Genomic DNA, 27,232 nt, shown 5'->3' with positions numbered 1-27,232 from the left:
GGATCAAATCTAGAACATGAAAATAACCCATTGAAGGTTTTTAGCCTGCAGATGTGGAGTGTGAACCTAATTTAAACTAAGATGAAGTGGCTGAAATGTCTTTATGATGGGAAACAATGGGCTGCCAGGAAGAAATAAACTGTCTTTCACTCCTCTGTGACTAAGCTACAACAGTTCCTAGGGTAGAAAGGGGTGGGCTATTTCCTCATTGCACATTGGTCATGAACCCTGAGTCACAGCAGGTGTTAATCCTGCCCCTAACATTCAACACACAAACTATCTCCTCTGACTGATCTAAGAAGAGTGCTGGCCCTTGTGAATAATTGTAACCTGCCTTCTTGCATGGATACACTCGCTTGCCACTCTAAATATATCCAGAGTGTCAGAAAAAAGTTAGGTATAGGCCATGTGTATGAGGCAATGAAGATAATGAAATAAGGAGCAGTTTCCTAGTATTAAAAGGCCTGTTAGTGTTATATTATTATTAAGGTGTCTGACTCTGTTATGGCATTTTCTGAATTTCATAAGCAGGCCTAAACATCCATGTTCCATTCCTCTGTCACTCTTAGTAATCATCTCACGGAGGGAAGATAAACCCAGCTGCTTTTAGTATTTCAGGCACTTAGGCCTACTGTCCCCTTTAAAGACTGTCCAGAGTGTCAGGGCCAGGCTCAAGTAACGAGACTCTGGACATAAACAAATGAGAGTACTGCTGTTAAAGTTGTATGCTTTTATGTTGGGATTATTACATTTGCCACGCTTAAATAATTTAGTTTAGAGTTTAAAGAGTGTCATAACAGTTCATAATGATGCTGGTCAGTGAATCTGGGGGATACTCAGCTCTATTTGCTCCTCTCTGTTTGACCCTGGTGTTTCTGTGCAGGGGCCAGTGAGACTTTTAACATTATCCCACATCTCTCGTGTGTTTTTGTTTCATTTCAGGGGAAAAGCTTCAGATAGACTGCGCACATCAGAGCACCCACAGTGTGTGCGCCCTCCCCCGCCCGGTGGGATCAGGGTTTGAATGCACAGCCTCTGGAGCCGCCATGCTGCGCGCACAGACCGAGCCAATCCCACGCCTCTTCTCTCTACAGTAACTCTCTGCTCTGTGGGACAAGGAAACCCACGCACGGTGAGTACACGACGGCGTGATTGAGTCAACTTCGACATAATTTTATGTGCTAAAGTTTGGCGCTTAGTTTTGCGCTGCGCTGGGCGCACATGCGCGTGTTTAGCGCACAGCTCGGCTGCACTTGTTGCTCTATAAAGTTTCACCCGTGGCGAAAGTTACAGGGAAAGTCGAACATATCTTTGAGAAACTCGCTGAATGAATTCTCCTGATTCTCAAAGTGTAATTTCCACATCTGTGTTTAGTGTTTACGTCAGTTAAAACGGCAGCATTGAGTTTGTGTGTTTTTAAATGTTGTTTTTGGCCAAATGGAGGCTGCGGCGCACGGAGACTTTTTGTTGTAGTTGAGTTTAAGACTCAGGTCCAGGGGCCAAAGAGAGGTTTAGAGTGTGTGTTTGTGTGTGTGTGCGCATTAATCAAGTGTTTGGTCTTTCTCTGCAATAACACTGGTCACCACTGAGGCCCAGTTTAATACGGTGTCACATGAGGGTCAAACTTTGTTTGTACCAACATCCACTCACAGGTTTGTGGAGGTTTCGCAGTGTCACATCTCAGAACAGATGAGTGATTGTTTCATTTGTTTTGAAGCCTGTTTCGTGTCTTATTTTGAAGTGACTGTGGTCAAAGGTGCAGCTGAGCTTCACCTAAATGCACCCAGTGTTTTTATTTGCACCATATTGATTTCTGTGCTTTATTAAATTGACTTCCGTCGGTCATGTTGGTCATGAGGTGCCACCTAGATCTGACCAACCTGATTGGCCGGTTATTGAAGTCCAAATCATGTCAGTGAGCGCCCGAGGAAGTTTGGGGGAACTGGCTCCAGCAGGATATCACTGTATGATCATTCACCAGCTGCAGACAAATCATTAAACCACTGGCTGTGTGCCACTTTAAAGTTACACATTTGTGGCTCCTGACTTTCTGTATAAGGCTGTGCACAGCTGTCACTTTTTGCTGCCTGGTAAATAGGAGAAAGAAAAATGTGTGCACATATATAAATATTAAATGTACTGCACATATGAAGCTATGATCGAGCTAAACAGACGTCTTGTGTGTTTGATTAGTTTGAATTTTGCTTTGCACATTATTGGAAACACAAGATACATCTAAGTGGATTAGACAGACTCTTCCTGCTTAAAGAGAATCACACAGAAACATGCAAAATCATCTGTTCACTTCCTTATCTGTGGTAATAAGTTTAGATAAGGTTTGGGTGGAAATGAGCACAGACTGAATAGAAGCTTTGTTTTAACCTTGAATGTGCTGAAGTGACATTTGTTTTAGATACAGATCCTAACCTGTTATACTCTCATTATATTATTAAAATAAGAATAGAGTAATTCATTAAATGGAAACATTAAGGTCTTTCCCTGTTTATATCACAGCTTCTTGTCTCTACGACTGTTGCGGTGAAAACATTTCCTTTGCAGTAACTTTACGTCGCTCAGTGTGAGGTCCAGTACAGCACATAAGTCCATAATGATACAAGTAAATTGGGGTTGCACTTGAAAAATAGAGATTATAAAACAACAGCCGGGGGTGAGTGACAGACATGTGGGTGTGCACATGTCAAAACAGCCACTTCTGTGAGTCCCCGCTCACGAGCTCAGAACACACATGGTTTTGTTTGCAAGCCCTGTCTTATGCTCAGAGAGGATGGACGATAAGAGGAAAAGGTGAATGAACTTTGGACAGTTGTTGTTGTCGCTGCTCCACACTGTTGAAGCCATAAACTCACAGAGGAGCGTATCACAGCAGAACTCTGAACTGCCTCATTATTTAAGAGATATTTCATGGCCCTTGTCTTATTTTCTCCACTAAAGCGATAACACTGCTGCACGACATGTAAACAAACAGCGCCGTGTGATGATGTCACCGGGGCGTGGCTCGGTTCGGTTGTGCAGGTGTGAGTGCGGGACATAGAACCCTGTGCGTTTGTGCTTGAGCTCAGCACGGTGTAAAAAAGGCCTGTACAGAAGAGTTATGAGTGTATACGGTTATGCTATAACTATTTTCTGTTACTACTACTGTCCTGCACTAAACTCACTGGGGGCGGAGCTTATGTCGTGGCAGAGCGCAGGTTATTGAGAGCGGAGCCAAACTTTACACCTTTTCCTCCGATACAGTGTCTCTGCATCTTAGATTTGCATAAACATTAATTTGTTCATAATTGAATAGTAAAACTACACCGGGTGTGTGCGTAGAGCCTCGTTTAAATACAAAATGCAGTTAATGTGGTTATCGCTGTCACTCGAGCGTGTGGTGTGATTGGTCATACTTGTCACAGTGAATGTGTTACTTCTCCATTTCAGTTTAACACCTCAGTGCAGATATTCAAGGAGACTGCCATCCATTCTTCAAGAGCACTGCGTATTTTGTACTTTGAGTACTGCACTGGTCTTCTGAGGACTCAGGGCACTGTTGACTCTTCAGTGTCCTTTGCATTGGCACATAATGTTCTGCTCTGAAGTTAGCTATTAAATGAAAATCAGTTTTGTTTCAGCTGTGACCATTTGGAGTTTGATAGTTCTATTACAGATTTGTTCTTTATATTAAAAATCAAGGTCATAGTCTAATGGGACAGTGATGTATGAAGTGGGGGTAGTTGTTTACGTCTTGTGGGAGTTGGAGGTTAGAGGTGAGCTCTGTAGTGCTGTGAGGTGTGCTACTTTGCCTCAGATCTGGGGAAACCCCCACCTCCCCATTGAACCAAACGCCACACCCAGCACCCCACAGGCCTCAGGCACTTTTATATTTTGGGCAAAAGAGATGGCTTCATCTCTTTTGTGAAAATTCACATGTTTCCATTGCTCATTGTGTCTTACAGGCCATGCATAATGCATCGCTGCATTCCAGAGATGTCTCAGCCTAAAAGTGCCATGATTCAAAAGTATTCACACCGGATTCCAGATCAACTGATCTTGAAGTAGTCACGACAAGAAGCTTCCTCTTTTTTGTTGTATTAAATCACAGTAACACTAGAAGGTCGAGTCACACCTACATGCTGTTATTATTACTACTGTTCTGTTATTTGAATAAGGAACCGGTAGTCTACTAATCACTACTGCAACAATGAAAGTTCATTTCTTCTTGAAGTCAAAGCCGTGGCTGCAGTGCAGACTGTGAGGAGGGTCAGTGATGCATGTTACACTGCTGTGACATTCTGAAAGACTCTGAGAGGGAATAAGTGTGTCACTATACACTATTCTCTTTATGAGCTATAGAGACTATGTGGACACTTTGTGTTTTTATTTTTTCCCAGACCTTTGGACTCTCACAGTGCCCACACTTCCATGGTCCCATGTTTCTGTTTTTCATCACTCTGGACTAAATGCAGCACTGACACCAAGCAGCAGCTGGATCGGCAGTGCCCATTCATGACCAGAACTGAAAGAAAAAAATAATGTCTCCTCAACAAAAGACACACTCCCTCCGACAAATGCACACATCCCTAACCTCAACCCCTTCCCCCATGTCCACTACCCCAGCCCCCCTCCCCCTCCTCAGCAATTGTATGTTGATGCTGCTCCAGAGGCGCGATCTACGCAGTGCCGCTCTCCGCTGGCAGCCAGCGCCTGACTGCTGTGACTGCAGGGACCTCCTCCGTACTCGGTACCACTGACATGTCTGCGAACATCGCCTCTTTTTATGCATGTGTTTAGTTGAGAAGAGCATGGAGCGAGGAGCAGATAAAAGCAGGAGAGGTTTGACTGCCGAGCGATAGGTGACAGATCAGTCTGCCCGGGCGTTGTTTTTTGCGTGTCATGCAAACCTTTGGCCACTTACTGACAACAAGAGGACCGTGACCAGGCGGGAAGCGCTTTCTGTATCAAACTGCAGGATTTTCACATTGACATGGTAAGATTTGCATTGTGAACATGGTCTAGTGTTATCTTTGACATGCAGTGACAACAATAGCTGTCACTGGAGGCTTGGAGACATTCTTCAGTCTTTATTTTCACTAAGAAGTAAATCATTCAAGCTCCCGGTGAGGGGTAATCCGCATGATTTATTTATTTTTAATAAGTTGATAACTGGAGACAGCGCATTAATATGCTGTGTTGTGTTCAGTTTGCATCTTTGTCAGTGCAGGTGTCTGTTGTCATTTTATTTGTGGTTGTTTACTGTGTATTTGTTTGTAAAATGCCTGTATCCCCCCTGTTATGTGGCATTATGGATTGTCCATCTGTTTATTGTTGGGGCACTTGGCTACATCAAAGCTAGGCTAACCAGGCTTTGGTGCAAGGTAAGACAAGTTTATTTATGGCGGTGCTTGCCTTTATAAACCATATGTCAAGCTCTGATTAAACCCTCTGCATCAGCAACAGACTTTCAACAATTAGAAAATGTAAAAAATACTGTAGTTTATCTTTTAATTGGAGGTAGAACTTTAAACGAATGGCTTCTAAACAACACAATATTAAAATCCTCTACATTTTAAAGTTGCATAAAATGTGACTATGGAGAAAACCCGGCCCTAAAGCCTCCAAAACTTGGCCTTACTATCAACCCTTGAATTTAACATCTTGAAATATTTATCACAGCTTCACTCTTCATCACATATGATCCATTAATGAGGTTATTCCTAGATTTGTGCAAAATTTAGGCCCACCACTTTTTACTATATTTAATTATTCTACTGGTTGCAATTCAAGATGAAGCCTTATACATTTATATGCAGATGATGCCGTGTATGTGAGTGCTCCCTCTGCTGATCACACGATTTTAAAACTGCAGCTGCAAGATTTTAATGACGCCCAAAAAGTCCCTCAAACATCTTAAATTATTCAGTGCAAATAAAACTGGCCAAAGGTGGGATGTAGAGATACGATTTTTTTTAATTTTTTTTTTGTCTAAAACATTTAAGTGAAGTGCAAGCTACAAATATTTACACACTAAATAATAATTTCCTGTTTGTTTTTGTGTGTAGGCGGCACGGTGGCTGAGTGACATCACTCATGTCTCACAGCAGAGGGTTTGGTTTGATCCCCGGGTCGCCCAGGCCTTTCTGTGTGGAGTTTTCATGTTTCTCCCCGTGTCTGGATGGGTTTCCCCCATCAACCAAAACATGAACGCCCTTCGAGACAACTGTTGTTGTGTTTTTGGGCGTTACAAAAATAAAATAAAATGAATTGAACTAAATAGGACATTGACTAAAAGAGCCATTACCTATGAATATTTTGGGTTTTGCCTTGACAAAAACTTATCCTTTAAAATTCATACCTGAGAATTATGTAACACTTTAAAATCAGAATGATCATTTATTATAGAACAAATCTTGTATTCCAATGAATTACAGAACATTTCATGCAGATTTCAGCCTCTAATTTTGGAACTTTTAGCTCCACTCTTTCACTCTTTCACTCTTTCACTCAGCCTTTAGTTTCATAACAGGTGATGAATTTAAACCCCATCACTCTAGAAAAAGTAGGTTTTTGCATCTGTCAGAAGAGAATACTACCAGTACTTGATAAACCGCCTGAATATCTCACTTGTTTATGGAACTTTGATACGGGAATGAGGAATCGGAATTAGGAAAGTAGGAACTGTCCTAAAATATTCCGTGAGTACTGTGACCCAAAAACCCACTGTTCGCTCGGTGCCAGCTTTCGGTTCCTTGGGTTTAAATGCCAGCGTCATTTAGCCAATAAATACAGAGTGAAAGTGTAATTCCCAAGTAAATGTGGTGTAGTAAATGTATATATAGTTCTCCGTAATCCTCCTCTTCTGCTCAGGTAACCGTGTAGTAAAAGAGTAAACAAAAAACACGTGCAGTGCTGCCTCTGATCTAAAGTGCTGGATACGAAGAACAAAAGTGAAGCACGTGAGGATCAGCTGTGTTTTCCGGTTCATTTCCACGCACATTTGTTTTGCATAATAACTGAACATTGTGTCGGCTCGTACTATGTTTTAAAATATGAATTAACACGGGTATAACGTAATTCAGGGAGTCAAAACAACATTTTTCTTAATAATATCGGCCATTAATGTGCAGTTAGGCCTACAAAAAATACAGACGCTGAAAAAAGAACTGCTCAGGAGTCGGTATCGTTAAAGCGCTGGTATTAAAAATAAGCTTTTAGTTTTCGCTCCCAAAAATGGAATACATTTATAGCCACTAATGCATTTTAATAATCTGGAGATACACATTTACACTCACACCTGCTCCTGTTTTTAATGTTTTAAATGGAGCTGTGCAGTTATTTGTTTTGTTTGTGTTTATTTGTTTGGTTCTTTATTTTAACAGGACGCTCATGACAGTCTGGTGCTTTCATTGGGCTCTCTGTGTATAAATAAATACATGAAATGATAAGGTTTAAGTGTGTAAAAACAGGATTTGGGAGCGTGTCCTGCTTAGTTCACATAGACGCGCGTGAATGAAATGGTCAACACAGATTAGATTAGGGCCTAACGTTTACTCTCATGCTGCCCGCCACATGTCGTAGCTGCTCATAAAGCGTCTTTTGTATTTGGCGTATTGGAACATGCTAATCCTTCATATTTGGATGGCCAATTTGCAGTCGATGTCGTTGAAACCTGCACAGAGGGAAAGCAAAGCGTCCAAGTAAATGGATTGTACTTTTTTAAATTGTCCTCTGTGTCTGTGATGTGTTGTCAGGGATGATGTTATCCAAGTGTCATTCTTTTACTCCGCTCAACAATGCATTCCTCATTCCTCTCGTGTGATTAGTGTTGTGCCGTCTCCTGGCTGGCCAAAGGATTCCTTCTCTTTATGCGGACGGGCTGACTGGTTGGCTGCTTTGGTCGCCATGGTTACTCTTTCCCTTTTAATATGAGTTAGTTTCGAAAGCAGATGGATGAAAAAAAATGTGTATTAGTGAAGAAAACCAGACTTTTGACCTTGATTGTGTTGGACGTAGCAGCTTATATGGTCTGCTGTGGTATGATATGGTTTTATTTGAGCAGGAATAATGAACAACAACACACTGGCCTTTAAAAAAAAACACACACAAAAAAAAACAGGAAAGATGCATCATGCCAGGTTATAGCAAAAGCACTAATTTCCACCTGTAGTCCCTGGACAGGCTGATGTTTAAGTAAAAGTAACAGTTTGGTGTAGATGAATATTGTACATACGTCTAGTACAACACATCTCGCCCCTCAAACACGCCATTTGCGAGGTTTTTAATGATCAGTAACAGCGTAGGATCTTTTTTTTCCAAGACGATACATCCACCGTTGGAGATGTATCGTACCTTGCTGACATATTTTGGCTGCAAGCTGCAAAAACTATGACTGAAGATGTATAAACTGTCAGGACAGGTCTGAATAAGTCTTGCCGCTAACAGCCAGAACATTTCAATAAGGTAAATACATCTCCTGTTGTACTATTTTTAAAAAAGAACGCAAGTTGTTCATGTTAAAAACGCTTTTGGGTAAGGTTTTTAGTTCTTGGAAAGGTGTACTACAAACGCGCTCGCCGTAATTATCCCATTTTAAGCCTTAAATATGCATGTGATTCAAATGTAATGATGCGTAGCTGATCTTGTGACAGTTATTTCCTATGGCAGTGTTAAAAATCTAAAGTTATGTTATAAGATTATACGATTTATGATCCATAGAAGATGTTTGTGAAGATGTTTGGCTGCTCATTCAAGCCACTTTTTCAGTTTTCGGGGGGAAAGATTTGAATTTTTCTTTTACTATTACATTATACGGCTATTTTAAAGCTTTAAATATGATAATGTTACTACTTTATATATGAAACTCATCTTTTATTCTCTCTTCCAGGTTGCTGTTGTGACGTTCTTCCTTGGCTGGACCTTCTGACATTTCTCAACTGTGCGAAGAAAAGCGAAAAGACGTTTTAATGAATCAGTATTCGCTCGCCGAGGCCATGTCGGACAAGTAAGTGATGCCACAACTTGAACTTTAACGCCGTACCTGCTCCAGTCAGGTCTGCGTGTTTCTGTTTGCCCAACTCCTCCGTGCCCCAGATTGCTGTGCAGTTCTGAGCTGTGGACCAGAGAAGAAGTTGTGGTTTTTGTTGCAAGCGTTGCAGCATGTTGCGGTCATAGGGCGGCATAAAGACGCTCTGTTTTGCCCGTGTAGACTAGTGACATTTGCATCACTCGATTTGCATTTCATTCACTGTGCTGGTATGTCACCACTGTTGCTAGTTAGACAAAACACTCTTGAAGGAGCTGACACTATAGTCCCTCCTGGTGCACTTTTCCCCCTGGTCCCTTCCCCCTTTTAAGCGGCTCTACCTCTTTTGTCTCCTTTGTCAACTTTGCGTTTTGTCTGTTTTCTGACCATGTTTCAACCAGACAAGGAGACTGGGGAATATCGGTGCAGTAAGCAAAAATAATCTGCTGTCCGTGCTCATAATAAGCGGAATAAGTGGTTGCCGGGTGGTCAGCTGAAAGGGATACGAGTAAACATGGCAGAGACCGGGTAAGCTCAAGATATTGTGTGACAAACATTAAACGGGCTGTTCGGAAAGACTCTCGGCACCTGCTCAAAGTGAAAAAGGAAGTGATGGGCACAAATGTTAAATGACTCATTGCACGCGCCCTGAGTAATGCCAATTCCAGTATATGTGTACGGTAAGTGCCAAACTGACAGATCTGCAGAGGTGTAATCAAGTCATACGAAGCGGTTTACAGCGGAAACCGTATAAAATTCCACGCGCAAAGTTACATAAAGTTGCAAGGTCTGCAGCCCTCACATGCAAATTTAGTTGGATTTTTTTATGTCTGGTCGACCAAAATGCCAGTGTTCTTGATTAAACCAGTCAAGTTCAAGTAAATGCCACAAGTGTCCTAGCATGTGATGTCAAACAGTCCTGTAGCGTGAAAGGTATCCCGGCAACAAGGGAAGCTGAAAGGCGGAGGGCGGTTGTGTATTGTGCGCTCGATGCTAGCTCATGTAGAGGAATGATTGTCCGTCGAGGAAGAATGATAAATGTTATGCCCGGAGGAAATGAGGGGAAAAGTTGGAGGACTTGCCCCCGACAGTGGAGGCAAACAAAGCCCCCCCTCTACACGGGACTACTTAAGATTCATACAAAGAGAGGAGAACGCCACTGCCTAGTTTTTCTCACAAACACCCCTTATATTCACGAGCAAACATTGTTGACATTCCCTTAATGTCAGCATTCCGGTTACGTTTCCCAGATGCAGGCGCAGGAGCTGCACATTTTAGTACAACAAGAGACTTATCATAATTTGCTTCTTGTCTTAAATAAATGCTAGTTCCATTTTGCCAGGATGATATGGAGTTGGAAAGTCTCTTAAGCCAGATTTGCTGCAGAGTACTTGTAGACAGGGATTTTGTAATGTGCAAATTCAAGCCTGAATAATCCTCTTCAGTGCAGCGCTTTTGTCAGTGTGTATGAAACAGTACAGAGGCCATGCCCCCCTCTTTTCCATGGATTTGGGTAACGACAGTTTCACCCAGTTTTTGCCCTGGATATTTTGGACAGTGTTGCATCATTCACACAAATGGGTCAAGTTTGATGTACAGTTGCTGAAGTTGTAGACCTTTTATTGTTTTATGCAAATGAGATGCAGTTGAAGACACAATTAATTAATACTGGCATGTCCCATATACTTCCCCCTGTTGTTTGTAGCTGCATTTATTTTAGACTTTAACCCATTAATAGTTTGTGACAGTTTAGATTAGAAAAACTGAACTTGTTTTAATTATGTGACAGCTCAACACTAGTCAGTCAGATAAAACCACTGTGTGCTCGACACGCAAAGGCAGAATACAGATCATCTTTTTAAAGAATTTGGTTTTACACTTCCTCTACATCATATTGTCTTTTACAAGAACTGATCAAACATTTCCTCTTTCACAAATGTGAGTTGAAGAAGTAGTCAGAAATGACTTCACAAAAATATAGAGGGGACATGGTGAAGTCGACAGGGGGATTGTCACTTTGGTCGCTGCATGTTGAAGCTTTAGGGTAGTCCTATTAAGACATTACTAAACTTGTAGATGTTTGTAAAGATCGTCTGTGATCAGTTACAACACTGGGACCCCACGGCATCTGCGCTTCCTCTTCCTCCCCTCTCCAGACCATTGAGCCACAAAGTGGGGCTTGAGGGCGACCCACGCACCCTCTTGGGAAATGCAAAATTAAGATCTGTAAAAGTCTGCTGTCATTGTGGCCTGTGCGTGTGATACACGCTCTGCATCAGCTGTCACTGGGTTTTGTGGGGACAGAGGGAACCAAAGTCAAAACACTTCCTAAAGATGTCGAGGGTGATCCAACCTTTGGCCTATAACCCATCTGTCTTCTGGAACTGTCACCTTCTCACAACATCTCATTGATGCCATCAGTTGAGACAACAAAGAGGACTTGCTGTTGTGCAGAAGTGGTTCTCTTACAGCTTTGCATTTCCTCTTGTGTGACACACGCGAGGCCATATGATACTGCCACACAACTGTTATGATAAACAAGTATCAGCTGTGGTTCACAGAAAACTGAACAAACCTCATCTTTGTTTGACACTGACATTAGTAGAGGGTAAACTCATGATATGTGATTCCTGTTTATTTCAGAATAGGCATTAACCACAAGCTGCTGAATGTATTTTAAACGGGTTTGTTCAGGAAAGCATCGAAAAGACCAGGCTCCGTGGGGCGGCCTGACCATCTGTCATGATCACACTCCACGTGACATTTGGACCTCGATGCATTGGCCAAAAAAGACTGAGTTGGTGTCTTTATATGTTTCATTAGTGAGAACTATCAGTCAAATGGCCACAAGTCTAATAACTGCGTAGAATCTATATTTTAAAATTGAACTTTAGCCTAGTTTGGTTTAAAAGATCAAGAGCTAATATTTCCCTTTCTTAAAACACAAATGACACTGGCAAATATGACTTACTGTTATTTCAACCCCACTCAGTGTTTGAGATCTCAAAAGTATAATTGTCCAGTCTTTAATTATAACCTGCATAAGACATTTGAAGAATTGATGTTCGTATTTCTCTGCAACCGTTACCAAAGGAAGTAACATCTCTTCACGCAGTTCGATGCTTAAACTGGGTGATGAAGCCACATGTAGCACATAGAGCAGTACAAGTGTAAAACCCACAACCCACGTATACCGCTGATTATGCTGTACCAATATGCACCATGGGTATTTTTCTTCTCACGATGCTACTTTAGTTTTTATTTATTTTGGTATACAGGAGATGTTTTTTTTGTACACACCTTTTATTGTCTTGTAACGTGTGATCTTTGTTTTTTCCACTCCCCATAGCGTGAGGATTTTATAATTGTCATCTGAGGAAGAACATCGCGTCTTGTACCGAGCCACAGGTCAGAAACTTTCCCGTTCCACCTCCTCTCCCTGTCACCAGTGCTGCTCGCTGGCCTGCTACAACACGAATGCTGCATGCTTCCCCCTACCCCCCTTATCACCTTGGGGCCCTTCCTCTTATTTTACCCCTCAGCCTTGCATGACCACACCAGCTTGTTTTGTGTGTGGTGGTGTCGCTTGGCATAACTCCTCCGGTTTGATTTATTTCTGCAATAATTAGATGTTTTCCTTACCGCTTTCTGTGTTCCTCAGGTGTTTTTTTTTTGCTTTCTTGTGCTTCATTTCAAACTAAAGTGCTGCTCATGGTCAGTGTTGTCTGCATTATATTCAACTTTACTGCACGTTTCGATGACGGACAATGTTTATATTAATCACAGCTGGTTTTCTTCAGACGCCTTTATGCTGTACACCCACACCTGTTAAAGCACTTCCTTTGCAAGCTACAGAATGTCTTTTTACTGAAACACTTTTAACCCTGAAGTGTCTAGACTTCTACAAACATGTCCTGGAATTCGTGGGATTTCTCTGTTGGTGTGAAAGTTTTTATTTCAGTCTCATCTCAAATGTTCTGATCATGGATGCTGCTTTTTATCCTACTCTCAAAACATCCAATTATATTTTCTCTGATGCCTGTGTTCCTTTTCACAATAAAATGCATTATTTCTGGTTGCTCTTATATATACTCTAAAGCATAAATCGTACATTTAAATTTATGTGAAAAGTCTCATGCTCCTTCTCGCTACAGAGCAGTGCTTTAAACTTGGACTGGCCTTTTCGCCCTATTCTGGAGAACTGTGAAATTAGGTTTTCTCTTGTGTAATGGCAAGTTCATGAGGAGACACTGTTCACATTCACACAACCCTCGGGTGATGGGTTGTGCTTTTACCCACTGCCCCAAAGGAGGGTTTTGTCTGTGTGTCGGAAATTACAACCATGAAATCACGGGCCTGCGAGAGACAGAACTCCTGACTGAAGTAGGTAGAGTGGAGCCTATGGGCCGTAAACGCACAGCACTTCACTGTCCTGTTTGGGATCAGTTGTAAACGCTGATAAATGATTTTGTTCTTGTTGGTTTTACCCAGCCACAGTAAGTCACAAGCCCGTCCTATGTTGCAGAGTATTGGAAAGGCATCTGATCTGAAACCATGCGACACAGTAGAGGATCGATTATTTACAGTTGTGACCCTGAGAGCGCAAGAAAAGAGGAGAAAATGAATGACTCTAACATTTTTTTTATACTTCAGAATAGTGGGCTATTTGCCTTACAGTGGACACCTGCCCTCAGTAATTGCAGTTTTAAAAAACCCACCAATGTAACTTCCACACCAACTTGAAACCACAAGGCCGTCTGAGCTGGACCTCAACTGGAGCTCCTGCGGCTTCCGAAAATAGTTCAAGATTATACGCCCCAGGGTCTGTTTGCTGTCATTATAGTCCCAAGGAAACTGCACCGAGTGAAAGGTCTATGACTTAACCAGACCATACATCCCACATAAAATTCTGTTGTAACTGGAGAATCAATCAAACTGCATACCATAAAGAAATGACCTTGCAAGGAACTATTTTAGAGGAATGTACTGATTTATTAACACAGTAAAACTTCTTACTTTCCTTTTTTCTGCCAAAAATGTCAACAGTTTTTTTCCGTCTCTGGTTGGATGAGCGCACGCCTGTTGGACTCCTCGTGAAGGGAGCACCAGACAGTAGCCCTTGTGCTCCGGCGTACATCGGTGGCGTGTGTATGTTTGTTTATAGGGCCGCGTTTCAGATGGATCCAGCGCCACGTGACATAAGGAAAGGGCGTGTTGTTTTTAAAGAGCTCACCAGAGGCAGGCTAAATATACCCTTTACTGGACCTGACCCCTCATTTGCCTTTTGCTGTGGCCACTTAAAGCTGACATGCTAGCTCAGCGGGGACTCAACAACTAGTAATTATATAGGAGCGTTTCAATTTTACTTCCCCTGTAGTGTTTTTTCCTTTTTTCCCTCAGTTTCAACGTTTTGGTTGTTATTGATGGTCTGGCTAAACGCAATATGTAGTTTGTTTTTGTTTTTTTTAATCGCCTCCTATACTGAGGAGTGTTCCTGATTCTACCGTAAGAAGCAGTGAGGTAGTTTTCCTTATATAGGCCATGGAAGTATTCCCTGATAGTGCATTTTTAGCTGAATACTTGCCAACCGTGAGACCGGAATCCCTGCATGAATATTGCATGAACTGCTGCATCACTAGTGCAGCTGTGCCCCGCCTTTAGGTGCCTCAGTGTCAACGTGATGCTGCAGTGAGTGACATGGCGGTGTTAACGTTGCCAGATAATGTCTTAAGGTTGTTTAGAGCATCTCTGCAGTAATGCAAATGAGTTTTATAGTAAGATTACCTAACAAAAGTTTGTACTAAATGCCAGTTGATTAAAAAAAAAAAAGTCCAATCTGCTGGCAAATGTATAGTTTTACAAAGAAATGTTGACTTTATCCATAATAAAGATGCCAGGCTCAGATAATATATAATAGAATTTGCAGCCTACTGCCCTTTTCTGGGTGTAAAAACACGTGTGGAGAATGTGGAGCAGCATCACCACAGCCGCACCACACCACTAGTATAAAATGATGTTACAGATTTACAGGTGTGTATTTGCAAATTGGATATTAAAAAGGTAAAATAAAAACACATTCGATTGTCATTGTCGGGAAATTTAAAAAAGCGTCCTCCACCGTTTCTGTAGAAATGTCAGCTTTTAGTGTGTTTACACAGATGCAGCTGGTCTTATGGAGTGACTGTTGTGAGTCTGCTGCAGTGTGTGCCACGTCCTGAGCTGGAGTGCTTTCATCTGCTCCACACCAATGGAGACATCTGTCCTCACGAGTGTGTCCTCACGAGTGTGTCCTCACTGCTGCTCGGCCTCACATTAAATCACTCCAAACATGTTCTTCTGAGACATAAACCGGATTCATACATACTTTCAGTGAATAGAGCTGCTTTTGCATTCTCCACTCAGAAGTTTCTATCATTTCTTGTCAAATTGCCCCAAAGTCTGTCAAACACTTGTATATGTGTGCGATGATGGTATGTAACAACCCATAATCTCAGTCAATCGTAAAGCTCTAATACCCAAGGAAATTGTGAGCGTTATCAGAACATTGTGGTGTCATTCCACTGCCGGGTGTGCACTGTACAGATGCTCCACCTGATACTAAAATGCACAACAAAAATGTACAATAGAAAAGTGATTCACAACAACAACAACATTCATAAAAACACTTTAAGATTGGAAACACTGAAACATATAGCACTTGTCATGGCCTATAAAGTGTAGCAGCGTCTTGGCACGGTGCGGTGGAAGAGTTCTCAGTGGATTGATGTTAATGATTACAGAGGGCATGGAAAGAGAGCTCGTACTAGTGGGAAACAGGCTGGGGCTTTGGAGCTGTTGGCAGGAGCTGAATGTCTAAACCTCACATTACCCCACTCAGCTCTCAGGACCAAGAGCATCCTCTGTTCCCCCTCTCTCTCTGCGAGCACTGGAGGGAGTGACGAGAGTTGTATCTGTTCAAACTGAAAAAGTGAGGTAAATCTTTCCTCCGATTTTGAACAAAAATAGCACGACCAACCACTGCCGTCTCCCACTCACGTCTGGAGATGAAGTTCGGCAAAATTCCCCCTTGTAATAGCTCAGGTAGGCGCAGTATTCGTGGCTAGTTGCGCGTACACCATTGTCTTGAAAAGAGATGAGCTCAGTTACTCTTCTCCCGTGTCCTGTCGTCTATGGGCATCCAGCCAGTTTCTCTGCCCGTTTCCCAGTGCAGTGGGAACCCCAAGGCCCCGAGCAGGTGTCACCATAACTGCCCAACCAAAGGAGCTTGTAAGGCCACACAATAGGCTCAAAGAATCCTGCCAGCATGGGGACCGTCTTAAATATCTGTGAACAGTATGAGCACTCCTCTAAATCTCTCCACAGCATAGGGGAGCTGCCAGTTCACTCTTTCTGTGACTCTAACCCTCTTTCTTTAAAAGAGATGGAAGATCCTTTAAACTCTCTCTAAGATGGGTCTTGTTGTGTCGGGATTTGTGTTGGGCAGACGCTGAGAAGATTGAACTCATTGTTGTCGTCTCATTACTTTTTAATGATTTCATTTTAAATATACTTAATTCAACACCAACTCCAAAAAGAATCGTTTGAAACTTGCTTCTCCAGTGGCAGCAGAGAGTCGATGCCTGTCTCTTGTTTCCTTCTCCTCTGTTCATTGTTTGGTGCTCGATGTGATGATGTGGCCTGGACGAGGGGTATGGTCAGGGGGGTGGGGCAGTACTGGGGGCTCCCCTCATCGGCCATAAACAAAGGGCCCTTGTTTATTTGACCCCCTCTTTAGAAAATTAGAGTCCACGGCCAGGGCTAAAGCTAAGCTTGAATTCCACCCTCACCAGATTTAGAAAGTGGAAGCCCTTGTGAAGGAAAGAAAAAAAACAATCCCGTGTAAAAGAGGGTCAGAGCTCTGGGGCAGTTTGTCCTTTACAAACGGATCAATATCTAATCACGGCTCCTGTATCTGACACAAGCTGTGGTGGGCGGCATTGATTATCGATTGGCAATGTGCAGTATGATCCTCCTCCCCCTTTTTTAAACATATCGGTAACACAGTGAGAAGGAACTGTGTTTGTAGGTCAATAATATAAGTAAAGCATAATTTGCATTAGTTGATATGTAACTTTTATGAAAATGTTCACTGATTTTCATTTTCTTTTTTTTATATTTATGCACTTTTACTTAAGTCAAAATGTTTTAGAAAGTAAATCCTGTGAAACTAGTTTAACCAGCTTGGTGCTGTATCACTTTACTTGACGTTCTCTATCATCCACCCCACAGACCAACCTATCGACTGTATCCGATAACACACCATCCTCCAAAAACAAACGTGATACAATATGATCAGTGTGTGGTCGAGTGAACAGAGCTGCAGCGAAGGTAAACACATGGAGATTATTTTGATAATCTTGTGAATTTGGAGAGTTAGAAGTTTGGATTGAATCTACATTTACTCCAGGAAATGTCCAAATACTGTATAATGCATTAGTATGAGTTAGTAGAAGTGGTAGAAGTAAAACAAATGCTGTCTGAAAGGTTTGGAACAGTGAATAAGATGTGAGACAGAAATCTACTTTGACAGTTTAAATCCAGACTCCACACGGTTCTGTTTCGCTGTGCATGTGTCTGAAAGGGTTTTATTCTTTTAATGTTAATTTTATGATGATTATTTGTAATTATCCATGTTTTGATTTGTTGTATTGTGATTTTTAATGTCTGTTCACATAAGGATTATAGTAAATGTAATGTGACTATCTGATAAACACCTGCCGTAGTATAAAGTTCATTATTTTCGTGCTGTGGCTTTGCAGTAAAAATACAAATACTCAAAACTGGTGCAGAGCTAAACCATTAACCAGGTTTTTACATCTCGCAGCTTAAGATGGTGATAAGAGCTTTAGGAGTTTTGAAGTTGAACAGACTTTGTTTTAGGGATGCACAGATCTGATACTCGAATCGACGCCGATACTGAAAAATTTGCTGTATTAATTGACCTAAAAAGACTATTTACTGGTCGTAGTCAGCCCTGAAAGCCTAATAATGTTTGAATGTTTATTTATACAAAGCTTTTTTATAGTTACATGAGGGATACATAACAGCTGCGTACATCTGGGTCAGGTTTGTCTTTTATTTTTGTCATAATGAAATAAATGCTGTTTTCAGTCTGCTCCGGTATCGGTTGTTATCGATATCGGCAGGCCTGTCACGATAATTAGCCTCCCTCTGTCGTTTAGTGGAGTGGCTCTGGTCCTACAGTCTTTAAATCTATCTGCAAAAGGAGGCACATTAGTCCTGGACATATCTGCAGCTGCTCATCCTGGTTTAGTCCTGGTTTAGTCCTGGTTTAGTCCTGGTTTAGTCCTGGTTTCATCCTGGTTTAGTCCTGGTGTCGTCCTGGTTTAGTCCTGGTTTAGCTCTGGTTTCATCCTGGTTTCGTCCTGGTTTAGCTCTGGTTTAGTCCTGGTTTAGCCCTGGTTTAGCTCTGGTTTAGTCCTGGTTTAGCTCTGGTTTCATCCTGGTTTAGCTCTGGTTTAGCTCTGGTTTCATCCTGGTTTAGCTCTGGTTTAGCTCTGGTTTAGCTCTGGTTTAGTCCTGGTTTAGCTCTGGTTTAGTCCTGGTTTAGCTCTGGTTTAGTCCTGGTTTAGCTCTGGTTTAGCTCTGGTTTAGCCCTGGTTTAGCCCTGGTTTCGTCCTGGTTTAGCTCTGGTTTAGCTCTGGTTTAACCCTGGTTCAGTCCTGGTTTAGTCCTGGTTTAACTCTGGTTTCGTCCTGGTTTAACCCTGGTTCAGTCCTGGTTTAGCTCTGATTTCGTCCTGGTTTAGTTCTGCTTTTGTCCTGGTTTAGTCCTGGTTTAGCTCTGGTTTAGTCCTGGTTTCGTCCTGGTTTAGTCCTGGTTTAGGCAGTGTATCTCTCCTTCACTGTGGTTCTCCGCAAAGTTTCTCTTTTTCCCACTGTTTTTGTTTAGTTTTTCCTTGTCGAGAAGGAGGGTCTAAAGACAGGGGGCGCTCTTCTTTGGGACAGTTCTCCATTTGCTTGTTTTCTTGATTAATTTGCTCGTCTGTTTCTGTTTCACTGTTGATTTTCTAACTTTCTGTTGTTTAAATTAATTCTCATGTTCAGCCCTAAGAGGTGACTGCTGCTGTGATTTTGCGATTTACAAAAATAAAGTGAGTTGAAATTGAATCGTTCAGTATATAAAAGCTGAAACAATATATTTTGGGCCTCAATATTTATCGTGAAGACTTTTTATTTGCAAAAACGGGGAGATTTGGGGTATTTTTATGAATAGCAATTCCTTGTGTGACTAATTATTGGTACATTCTGCTGTTTATTTGTTGCAGCTCATGTCTTTTAATGAAACTTTCAAAACGGTTCACTGGGATTATCTTGCATTATTTAAGTCTTAATTAATGGCATAAAGTAGTTTTAATATTATAGTTTATTGTGATATTTCTCTGGAGCAATATTTCACGCTCCAAAGTGCGTAATCGTGACAGGTTTGACAGATATTTAAGTTGATTATTGCATCACTTCTTTGCATGTAGCACTTCTCTTTAGTTATAAAATGTTGTGTGTCTGATGGTTGCCCCCCCCCCCCTCGCTTCATTTCTCACGTGTTTCCTCTTTCGAGCACTTGTGGGGGGCTTTATCTGTCATCTTGTTCTCTGTGCAGAGGAAACTTCACAGTGCCAAAGTTATCAGAGTCGAACATGGGCTTTGGCGTGTTGGGAATCTTTCTGGGACTGCTCCTCGAAGTGTCCACCCATGGACCGCACGCCGTTCCCCGATCGTCCTGGAAACACCGAGGTAGACGTGTATTATTTTCATTTACTTATGCAATGAGACGAACGCGCCGTGCCACATGGTCGGGGCAAACTTAAAAAAATGACACCGTGCTCTATATGAGTCTAAATGCAGGGTTAGATTATTTAAAAGAACCTGAATATCAAATAGATGTAAATAGCACCTGATATTTGAAAAGCATTTCTGTGTAGTATTTATGAAGTTATTGTAATTATTGATATGTGTAGCAAGCTAAGCATTCACCCACTAACCAGAGGGAAGCCAGTTGAGGCCAAAATGCATGTCTATTATGGATATCTGACTCAGAATTGTCTCTAAATTTGTTTTATCCTTGAGTTAACCAGATGTCTTTTATTATCAGACATAGACGTGACGGAGTTCTCTGAGCCCGGTATCTTCAACTACACCACGCTGCTGCTGAGCGAAGAACGAGATGCTCTGTATGTGGGGGCCAGGGAGGCAATTTTTGAACTCAACAAAAACGACATAACCAAACGACACAAGAAGGTATCGTATGAGTGTGTGGACTTTTTATTTTTTCCTATTTTTTTCTTCTAAATATTTTCTCACCTGTTTAAGGTTGAGTGGACTGTTGATGAACAATCTGTGGAAAAATGTGTCCTCAAAGGAAAATCTAAAGAGGTAAACCTTGGGAAAATACAGTGTTACAATATACAGCCACAGTTTACAAAATGTCACTAAAATGTTTGTTTGAATTCTACAGAGAGACTGTTTAAATTACATACGAGTGCTTCAGTTTGCTGATAAGGATCGGCTTTTTGTCTGTGGCACTTTTGCATTTACACCTCTGTGTGACTCCTTGGTAAGTTAAAAGTCTTATAATTTTAATCAACAAAAAAACTTAAACTGAAGTTTTGTGCATGTTTCAGAGTTTAGCCGACTTTTCTCTAACCCGTCACCCAGAGGACGGCAGAGGACGATGCTCTTTTGACCCGTATCAAAGCTTTACCTCAGTCATGGTTGGTGAGTAGACGTTAAGTTCAAATACATTTGAATTTTCTTTTTAAAAAATACTGTATTTTTAAATTGTATTTTTTACTTGATAAAAAATAGATGGTGACCTTTACACCGGCACAGCTTACAATTTCTTGGGTAGTGAGCCGATCATTTCCAGATACTCTCCTCCTCATTCTCTTCTGAGGACAGAGTACTCCACATCGTGGCTTAACGGTGAGTTACATGAGCTTAATGCATCGCTGCTATTTATCAAGTTTATGGAGATGACTGATGTTGATTCTTTCTTTGTTTCAGAGCCTAGTTTTGTGTTTGCTGATGTGATCAGGGAGGGGAGAAAAAAGGCTGATGGTGAGGATGACAAAATCTACTACTTCTTCACTGAGGTATCCGTGGAGTATGAATTCTTTGGCAAACTGCTGATCCCTCGAGTAGCTCGTGTCTGTAAGGTAAATGCACATTACTATAAAGTCTGTGTTATCTCTCCTATTACATCGTATCATCGTCATGAACTTAAACATGTGGACGTCTACGTCTCCAGGGTGATCTGGGAGGACAGCGCACTCTTCAGAAAAAATGGACGTCTTTTCTGAAGGCCAAGCTGGTGTGCTCCATGCCCGAGCTCAACTTTGTCTTCAACGTGGTTCATGATGTCTTTATTTTGAAAGGGGCACACTGGAAGGACACAGTCATCTATGGGGTTTTCACCTCACAATGGTTAGACTTTGTCCATAACTTGAATTCTTTATGCTTGACCTGTATATAATCCATAAATCTGATGTTATTCTATTTTTATTTTCTAGGGGCAATGTTGGTTTGTCAGCCGTTTGTGCCTACAATCTGACTGCCGTAGAAGATGTTTTCTCTAAAGGCAAATACATGCAGAAAGCAACAGTGGAACATTCACACACAAAATGGGTTCGGTACAATGGCGTGACACCCACCCCACGGCCTGGTGCAGTAAGTTTATTTTACATTCATGTTTTATTTACTGCCATGAAGCTGTTAATACAACTTATGTGAACTTCCTCGCCTTCTTGTTCCAGTGTATTAACAACGAAATGCGTCAAGAAAACATCGAGAGCTCTCTGCATCTGCCGGACAAGACTCTACAGTTTGTGAAAGACCACCCTCTTCTGGAAGATCCTGTTCTGCCAATTGGAAATGGGCCTCGGCTCATCACCAAAGACGTGAACTACACTCAGATCGTTGTGGATCGTGTGCTTGCACTTGATGGAAATATTTATGATGTCATCTTTACTGGAACAGGTTACACTGCTCAAGCTTTTTCATTTTAGGATAAACGTCTTTACTAACATTTAATTAAATGACTTCATAAATCTGAAATGTACTATTTTGTCTTTTTAGACAAAGGAATCCTGCACAAGTCTGTTGTGTATGAAGGAAATGTTCATACAATAGAAGAAATCCAGCTACTGAAAAACGCAGAGCCCATTAAAAACCTACTGCTGTCCACAAAGGTCAGAGACTTAACACAAAGTATTTTTTATTTGCATAAACAGACCATGAGAACTTTTTATTTTTTCCTTCACAGACACAGTCGATATATGCAGGCTCAGACTCTGGTGTCGTCCAGTGCCCCACATACATGTGTGGGAAATATTTGTCTTGCACTGACTGTATTTTGGCTCGAGATCCTTACTGCAGCTGGGACCCACAGACAGAGAGATGCATCAACAGTGCAGTAAATCAGAAGGGGTAAGTAATTTTAGTATTTTTGGCAAATGATTCATAAGTTATTGTTTTACTTATATACCCGGGTGTTTTTTTTTTAAAGTTTGTTAATCCAGAATCTCCGTGGTGATGCAGACGGATGCCCTGCAGGTGTGTTCAGGCCCAGATAAATTAAAAGCAGGTCAGATGACACAATCCTGATCTCATTTGTTTTCTATTGGCAGGACCCTCCCTGAAGAAGCTCCAGCCAATCCATAAAAGTGTGAAAGTGGGGAGCTCTGCAGAGCTGCCATGTGGAGCGTCGTCTAACTTGGCCCATGTCATGTGGAAGGCCAAAGGCTCTCCGGTCACAGATGCATCTCCCTTTCGCCTGATCAGTGATAGTAGACTTCTTATTTACAGTGTGGGTCCTGAGGATGAGGGCCACTATGAGTGCTGGTCAGTGGAATGGGCCCCTGCTGTAGGGAAGAACTTCAGCCGTCAGCTGGCTGCATACAACCTCACCCTGGACCTCCCTGCGACCCGGCCTCTTCATGCAGGTCACGTGACCACTACCCACAGCAGCAAGGAGGCATCTAGCACAGAGAATGTGGCAGGTAATGGTAAGACAGAAAGAGTACCACTAACTTCAGCACTTGTCCCCTCCCATTTTACAACGTTTTTTACATCCCCACCCCAAACTGACTCATCACTAACCCCACCGCCCCGCCGCAGGCTTCAACCCATTCAGCCATTCTCACCTAGCTCTTATCCCTCCCGCGCCGGGAACCAGGAAGCAACAGCAACATCTTATTTGCAGCAAGACAACAGCACCGCCCTGCTTCTTCTCTTCCTTTTGTTTTTCCTCCTCTTTTTGGCAGCAATGGTGTACAACTGTTACATGCAGTACCTCCCTGCCCCTTGTCTGCGTTTGCGGACTGCACTTATTGGTAACAACAAAAGCGCTAGTCAGCCTGAATATCGAGCATGTGAGGCAGGGCCGCTGGAGATGTCAACAACGGACAAAATGAACTCAGCTGAGCAGCCTAAGCAGAATGGTAGTCAATCCGCCACCAATCTGCGGGCACTGCGGGACACTGGATATGAAACTGAACCCGAGTATGCCAACGGGAAGGTTCACAGTTTTGACGACAGCCCTTCTACGGAGAAACCCTTTGACATAGATTCTGACTCTCAGCCTATTGAGTATGCTGACGCTGATGTGGAAAATCAAAATTATTTATAAATTGAACAAAAAGACTATATTGAGTCCATATGAAGTCTCTCTGCTAGTCAAAAAGCCAAAATGAAGGTATTGCTTATTTTTTTATTGCTTAAGGTATTTGAGGCTTATTTGAAGCTCCTGGCTTGTCTGTAGCTTTTCTCTCAAGCAAGCGTAGACTCTGCACATTCTTGGTCCAGCAGGAAAAGCTATTTCATTCCAAATTGGAAACACAATTTACCAAATTGGTAAGTTCACTAGATGTTTTCCAAATTGGAGTTTGTTACTTTGTACAGCTTTTGTGAACTAATGTCAGTGTTAATGTTTTTTATTTTGCTACCAAACAGTTACTGCTTTGTTAGTTTGTTTTTTTCTCAGGGAAGATTTTCACGACAGAGCAATGAAGGGTTTATCGAATAAGCAGAAATGTCGACCGTTGCCTCCTAAATAGTTGGATCCATTTGATCTGTTGTACTGCTGTCATAACAATTTTTTTTTTTATCCAGTGAAATCAAAAATAACAAAATGAAAACTTTTTAACCACTGCTGTATCATTTTTGTTGTTGTTTATTAACCATCTGTGCCACTGTGTACACACTGATGTTTTACCTGAAAATGTAACATGCCCTGGAAACAATCTGAACTTTTTTGTTTTTACAGTTATTTGAATGAAGATAGACATGGTTATTTAAGATGTCATAATTTAATTTGTAGGCTAGTTGCTTAGATTTTATTTATTAAAATAGTTTCTATGATGTTCAAAACCTATTTCACATCCATGAGTCTGCTCATGCATTTTGCATGTGGCACTAGATTTCCCATTTTCCTCAAACCTATCTCTCTGTCCATCACTCCTCCTTCACAGCCTCTGTTCCTGTCGACTCTTCGTCCACCCTCTGCACCTCTGAGCGGAGCACTCATTCATCCCTTCCCTCATCCTTCCCTTTCTCTGCCAAAGCCCACACGCTCCAGGCCAAAGAGGCGGAGGTGAGACTGTTGCCTCCTGTGCTGAAGGACCAGGCCTGGGGGGTTCATGCCCAGGAGGCCTTCATGCTCTTCTGCCTCGCTCTGGGTGAGTGGTGCCTCTGACAGTGACCCCACTTCTCCTCCTCACAATCAGATGCTTGATGTGAAACTGTCACTTCTACTCCATTAGTCTCGTTTCCATTTTTCATTTCTTTGCATTTTGCATGTACCGGATCCACACTTGAACTAACAACTTGCTTGTTCCATTACACAACTGGTCTTGCCATAGTTGCGAAACGTGGCTGAGGTATGATGTAAACTTTTATTCAAGCACATGAAACTTTTCTAGATCTTCATGTTGACTGGACTTTCACTTAGGTTTTTTTTTTTTTTTTGTGACGAACAAAATGACTGTGCCCACGTTTCATTCTCTGTAAAAATGTAAACTTGTGTATATATAGAAAATACTTTTGAACATGTACAGAGATTTAGGCTTTATATCTGGTGTCTCTTAAATGGGGAGATTGAATAAATCTGTGAAATGTTTTTAAATCGTGTTTGTTTTTGTTTTGTCTTGTGGCTAATAGCATGTGGTATTAAAGGAAAGAGCTGTGTATGTTTTCAGAGCACAATTATTTACACAAGATTGTTTTGTATTGATGTAGAATGGCTAATGGAGCTAGGTATAAGGCACTGTAATGCATGAAGATTAAACCACGCTTTGCAAATGTAAATGGTTGCGGCAAGTTTCAGCCAAAGGCAAGTGCTTAATTTAAATTGATTCCATTTGTATTGTACATGCCATTGTGTTGAAGGGAGTCAACTCGTCCAACTCTGTCCTTCAGGTCCCAGTGATGTCCACATTCACTGGCTTAAGAATGGGCACAGTGCGGACAGTCCTGTAATGGAGTACCGCCGGCCCCTGGGTCAGGACCATGCACTGGTGAGCAGCTGGCTCCAGGAGGGGCCCCTGATCAAGGATGCCAAATACAAGTGTTTGGCTGAGGCCAGCACAGGAAATGACATGTCTGAGGTCAGCCTCCAACTGCCCATTGGAGGTACCCAGACTTGAGTGGAGTATTTTTACTGTATATTCTGAGTATTCCAGAGGATTCCATTATTGTTATGCAATTTATTTGGCAGATGAAGACACCATTCCATCAAAATATCTGAACAACTGGAAGAGTGCACTTGCAGAGCACGGACAGCTGCTCAAGAAATGGGAGAAGGCTTGGGTATGTCCATGTTTATAAACGAGTGTGTTGTGCTGTGCAAAGCCTCCATCATGTGTATCAGATATATTCAGTGTGTATGTGGTTCAACAGTTATTTAGTTTATCTAAATATTTATAATTTGACTAGGTTCTCTTCAACAGGAAAGCTGTGATGGTCATTAAATGTGAAGATGACAGACATTTGTCTGTGTTTTAATGTGGTTCTTCTGGACCTGGGTTTTGACACAAAACCTGAAGCAGATGCCCAAGTGTTTGGGACACGATGGGTGGGACTGTGACTGATGGGGGCCCCACCAGGCCTGGTTATGTCAGAACAAAGAGGGGGGAGATGTTTGGAGTTTATGGATGTATGGTTTGTTTTTGTATATAACATGATGTATAGTTTCTTAAACTATACATTGAAACAAGACTTTGATTTGGATCCTTGTATGTGCAGGTCATTGCACGTCCAAGTAATGTCTAATACTTTGTGTCGTATTTAAATATTTTGGAAGGTCACTGTAGAGACATTTATAAAACGCCGCCCTGTGGGGTAAATGGTAACTGCAGCACAGCATAAAACAGACTATATAGCGCCCTCTAGTGACATGTGTCTGGTATGTAAAGAGTTAGTATTTTCACTTGAACTGATAAAATAGATGGACTCATGGTTATATCTCAACAATGCAGAAATATATGCTGTAGTGTGAAGGATGTGGCATAAGAGCTGCTGTTTCAGGCCAAAATGATGCATGCAGTGGTTTAAACTGCACTGTGATCATCCACTGACCTTTATTCTACTACTGCAGCCTTAACCATTTAAATAAAGGATTACTGGCAATGAAGTTGTGTCAGTGTTTTGGCTGGGGTCTCTGAAAAGGAAAATGTCTTATTTTGAGGAAAAAAAACTGACATTAGAAGTGAATGTTCACAGTACTAACATAAGACTAACAGACTTCAAGTATTTTACATATTTTACATCTGAGGGGCCCTGTTGTCGAGTGAGATCATGTGGACATGTCCAAATCATTACTTTGCTTTTCTAAAAACCATCAAATAAAGTCTTTTCTTTCCCTATAGAAAAAAATGAAAGGTAATTTTAGAAGTCATCAAGTTTCCAGAGCAGACATCAGTCCTGAGCCTCATGTTCACAGCTTCATGTGCTCATGTTCATGTGCTCATATTCATGTGCTTATGTTCATGTGCTCATGTTCATGTGTTGATATTCATGTGCTCATGTTCATGTGCTCATATTCATGTGCTCATGTTCATGTGCTCATGTTCATGTGTTGATATTCATGTGCTCATGTTCATGTGCTCATATTCATGTGCTTATGTTCATGTGCTCATGTTCATGTGCTCATGTTCATGTG

At 41.7% G+C, this 27,232-nt stretch overlaps 1 protein-coding gene across 3 annotated transcripts; it reads left to right on the top strand.

Annotated features, from left to right (window-relative positions):
• Positions 1-1,008: 1,008 nt before the first annotated feature.
• Positions 1,009-26,702, top strand: sema4d (sema domain, immunoglobulin domain (Ig), transmembrane domain (TM) and short cytoplasmic domain, (semaphorin) 4D). Of its 3 annotated transcripts, XM_055231875.1 has the most exons (20): positions 1,029-1,132; positions 8,882-8,998; positions 19,679-19,812; positions 20,171-20,316; positions 20,389-20,451; positions 20,534-20,632; positions 20,700-20,793; positions 20,884-21,000; positions 21,082-21,233; positions 21,326-21,501; positions 21,588-21,744; positions 21,831-22,053; positions 22,153-22,265; positions 22,340-22,503; positions 22,583-22,629; positions 22,704-23,075; positions 24,546-24,752; positions 25,492-25,704; positions 25,790-25,881; positions 26,022-26,702. In XM_055231875.1, exons 2-20 carry the CDS (start codon positions 8,961-8,963, stop codon positions 26,040-26,042), a joined length of 2,628 nt encoding a protein of 875 aa, XP_055087850.1. In that variant the 5' UTR covers positions 1,029-1,132; positions 8,882-8,960; the 3' UTR covers positions 26,043-26,702. The 3 variants fall into 3 exon arrangements, with proteins under 3 accessions (XP_055087849.1, XP_055087850.1, XP_033845096.1); XM_033989205.2 differs by lacking the exons at positions 25,492-25,704; positions 25,790-25,881; positions 26,022-26,702 and adding an exon at positions 12,369-12,427 and having other exon boundaries at positions 1,030-1,132; positions 22,704-25,462; XM_055231874.1 differs by lacking the exons at positions 25,492-25,704; positions 25,790-25,881; positions 26,022-26,702 and having other exon boundaries at positions 1,009-1,132; positions 22,704-25,463.
• The last annotated feature ends 530 nt before the right edge of the window (positions 26,703-27,232 follow it).

The sequence above is a fragment of the Periophthalmus magnuspinnatus genome, chromosome 23 (genome assembly GCF_009829125.3).
Source record: "Periophthalmus magnuspinnatus isolate fPerMag1 chromosome 23, fPerMag1.2.pri, whole genome shotgun sequence".
In the NCBI taxonomy this organism is placed as follows: domain Eukaryota; kingdom Metazoa; phylum Chordata; class Actinopteri; order Gobiiformes; family Gobiidae; genus Periophthalmus; species Periophthalmus magnuspinnatus.
Note: the sequence above shows the minus strand (reverse complement) of the source record. Positions and strands in the feature narration are given on the sequence as shown.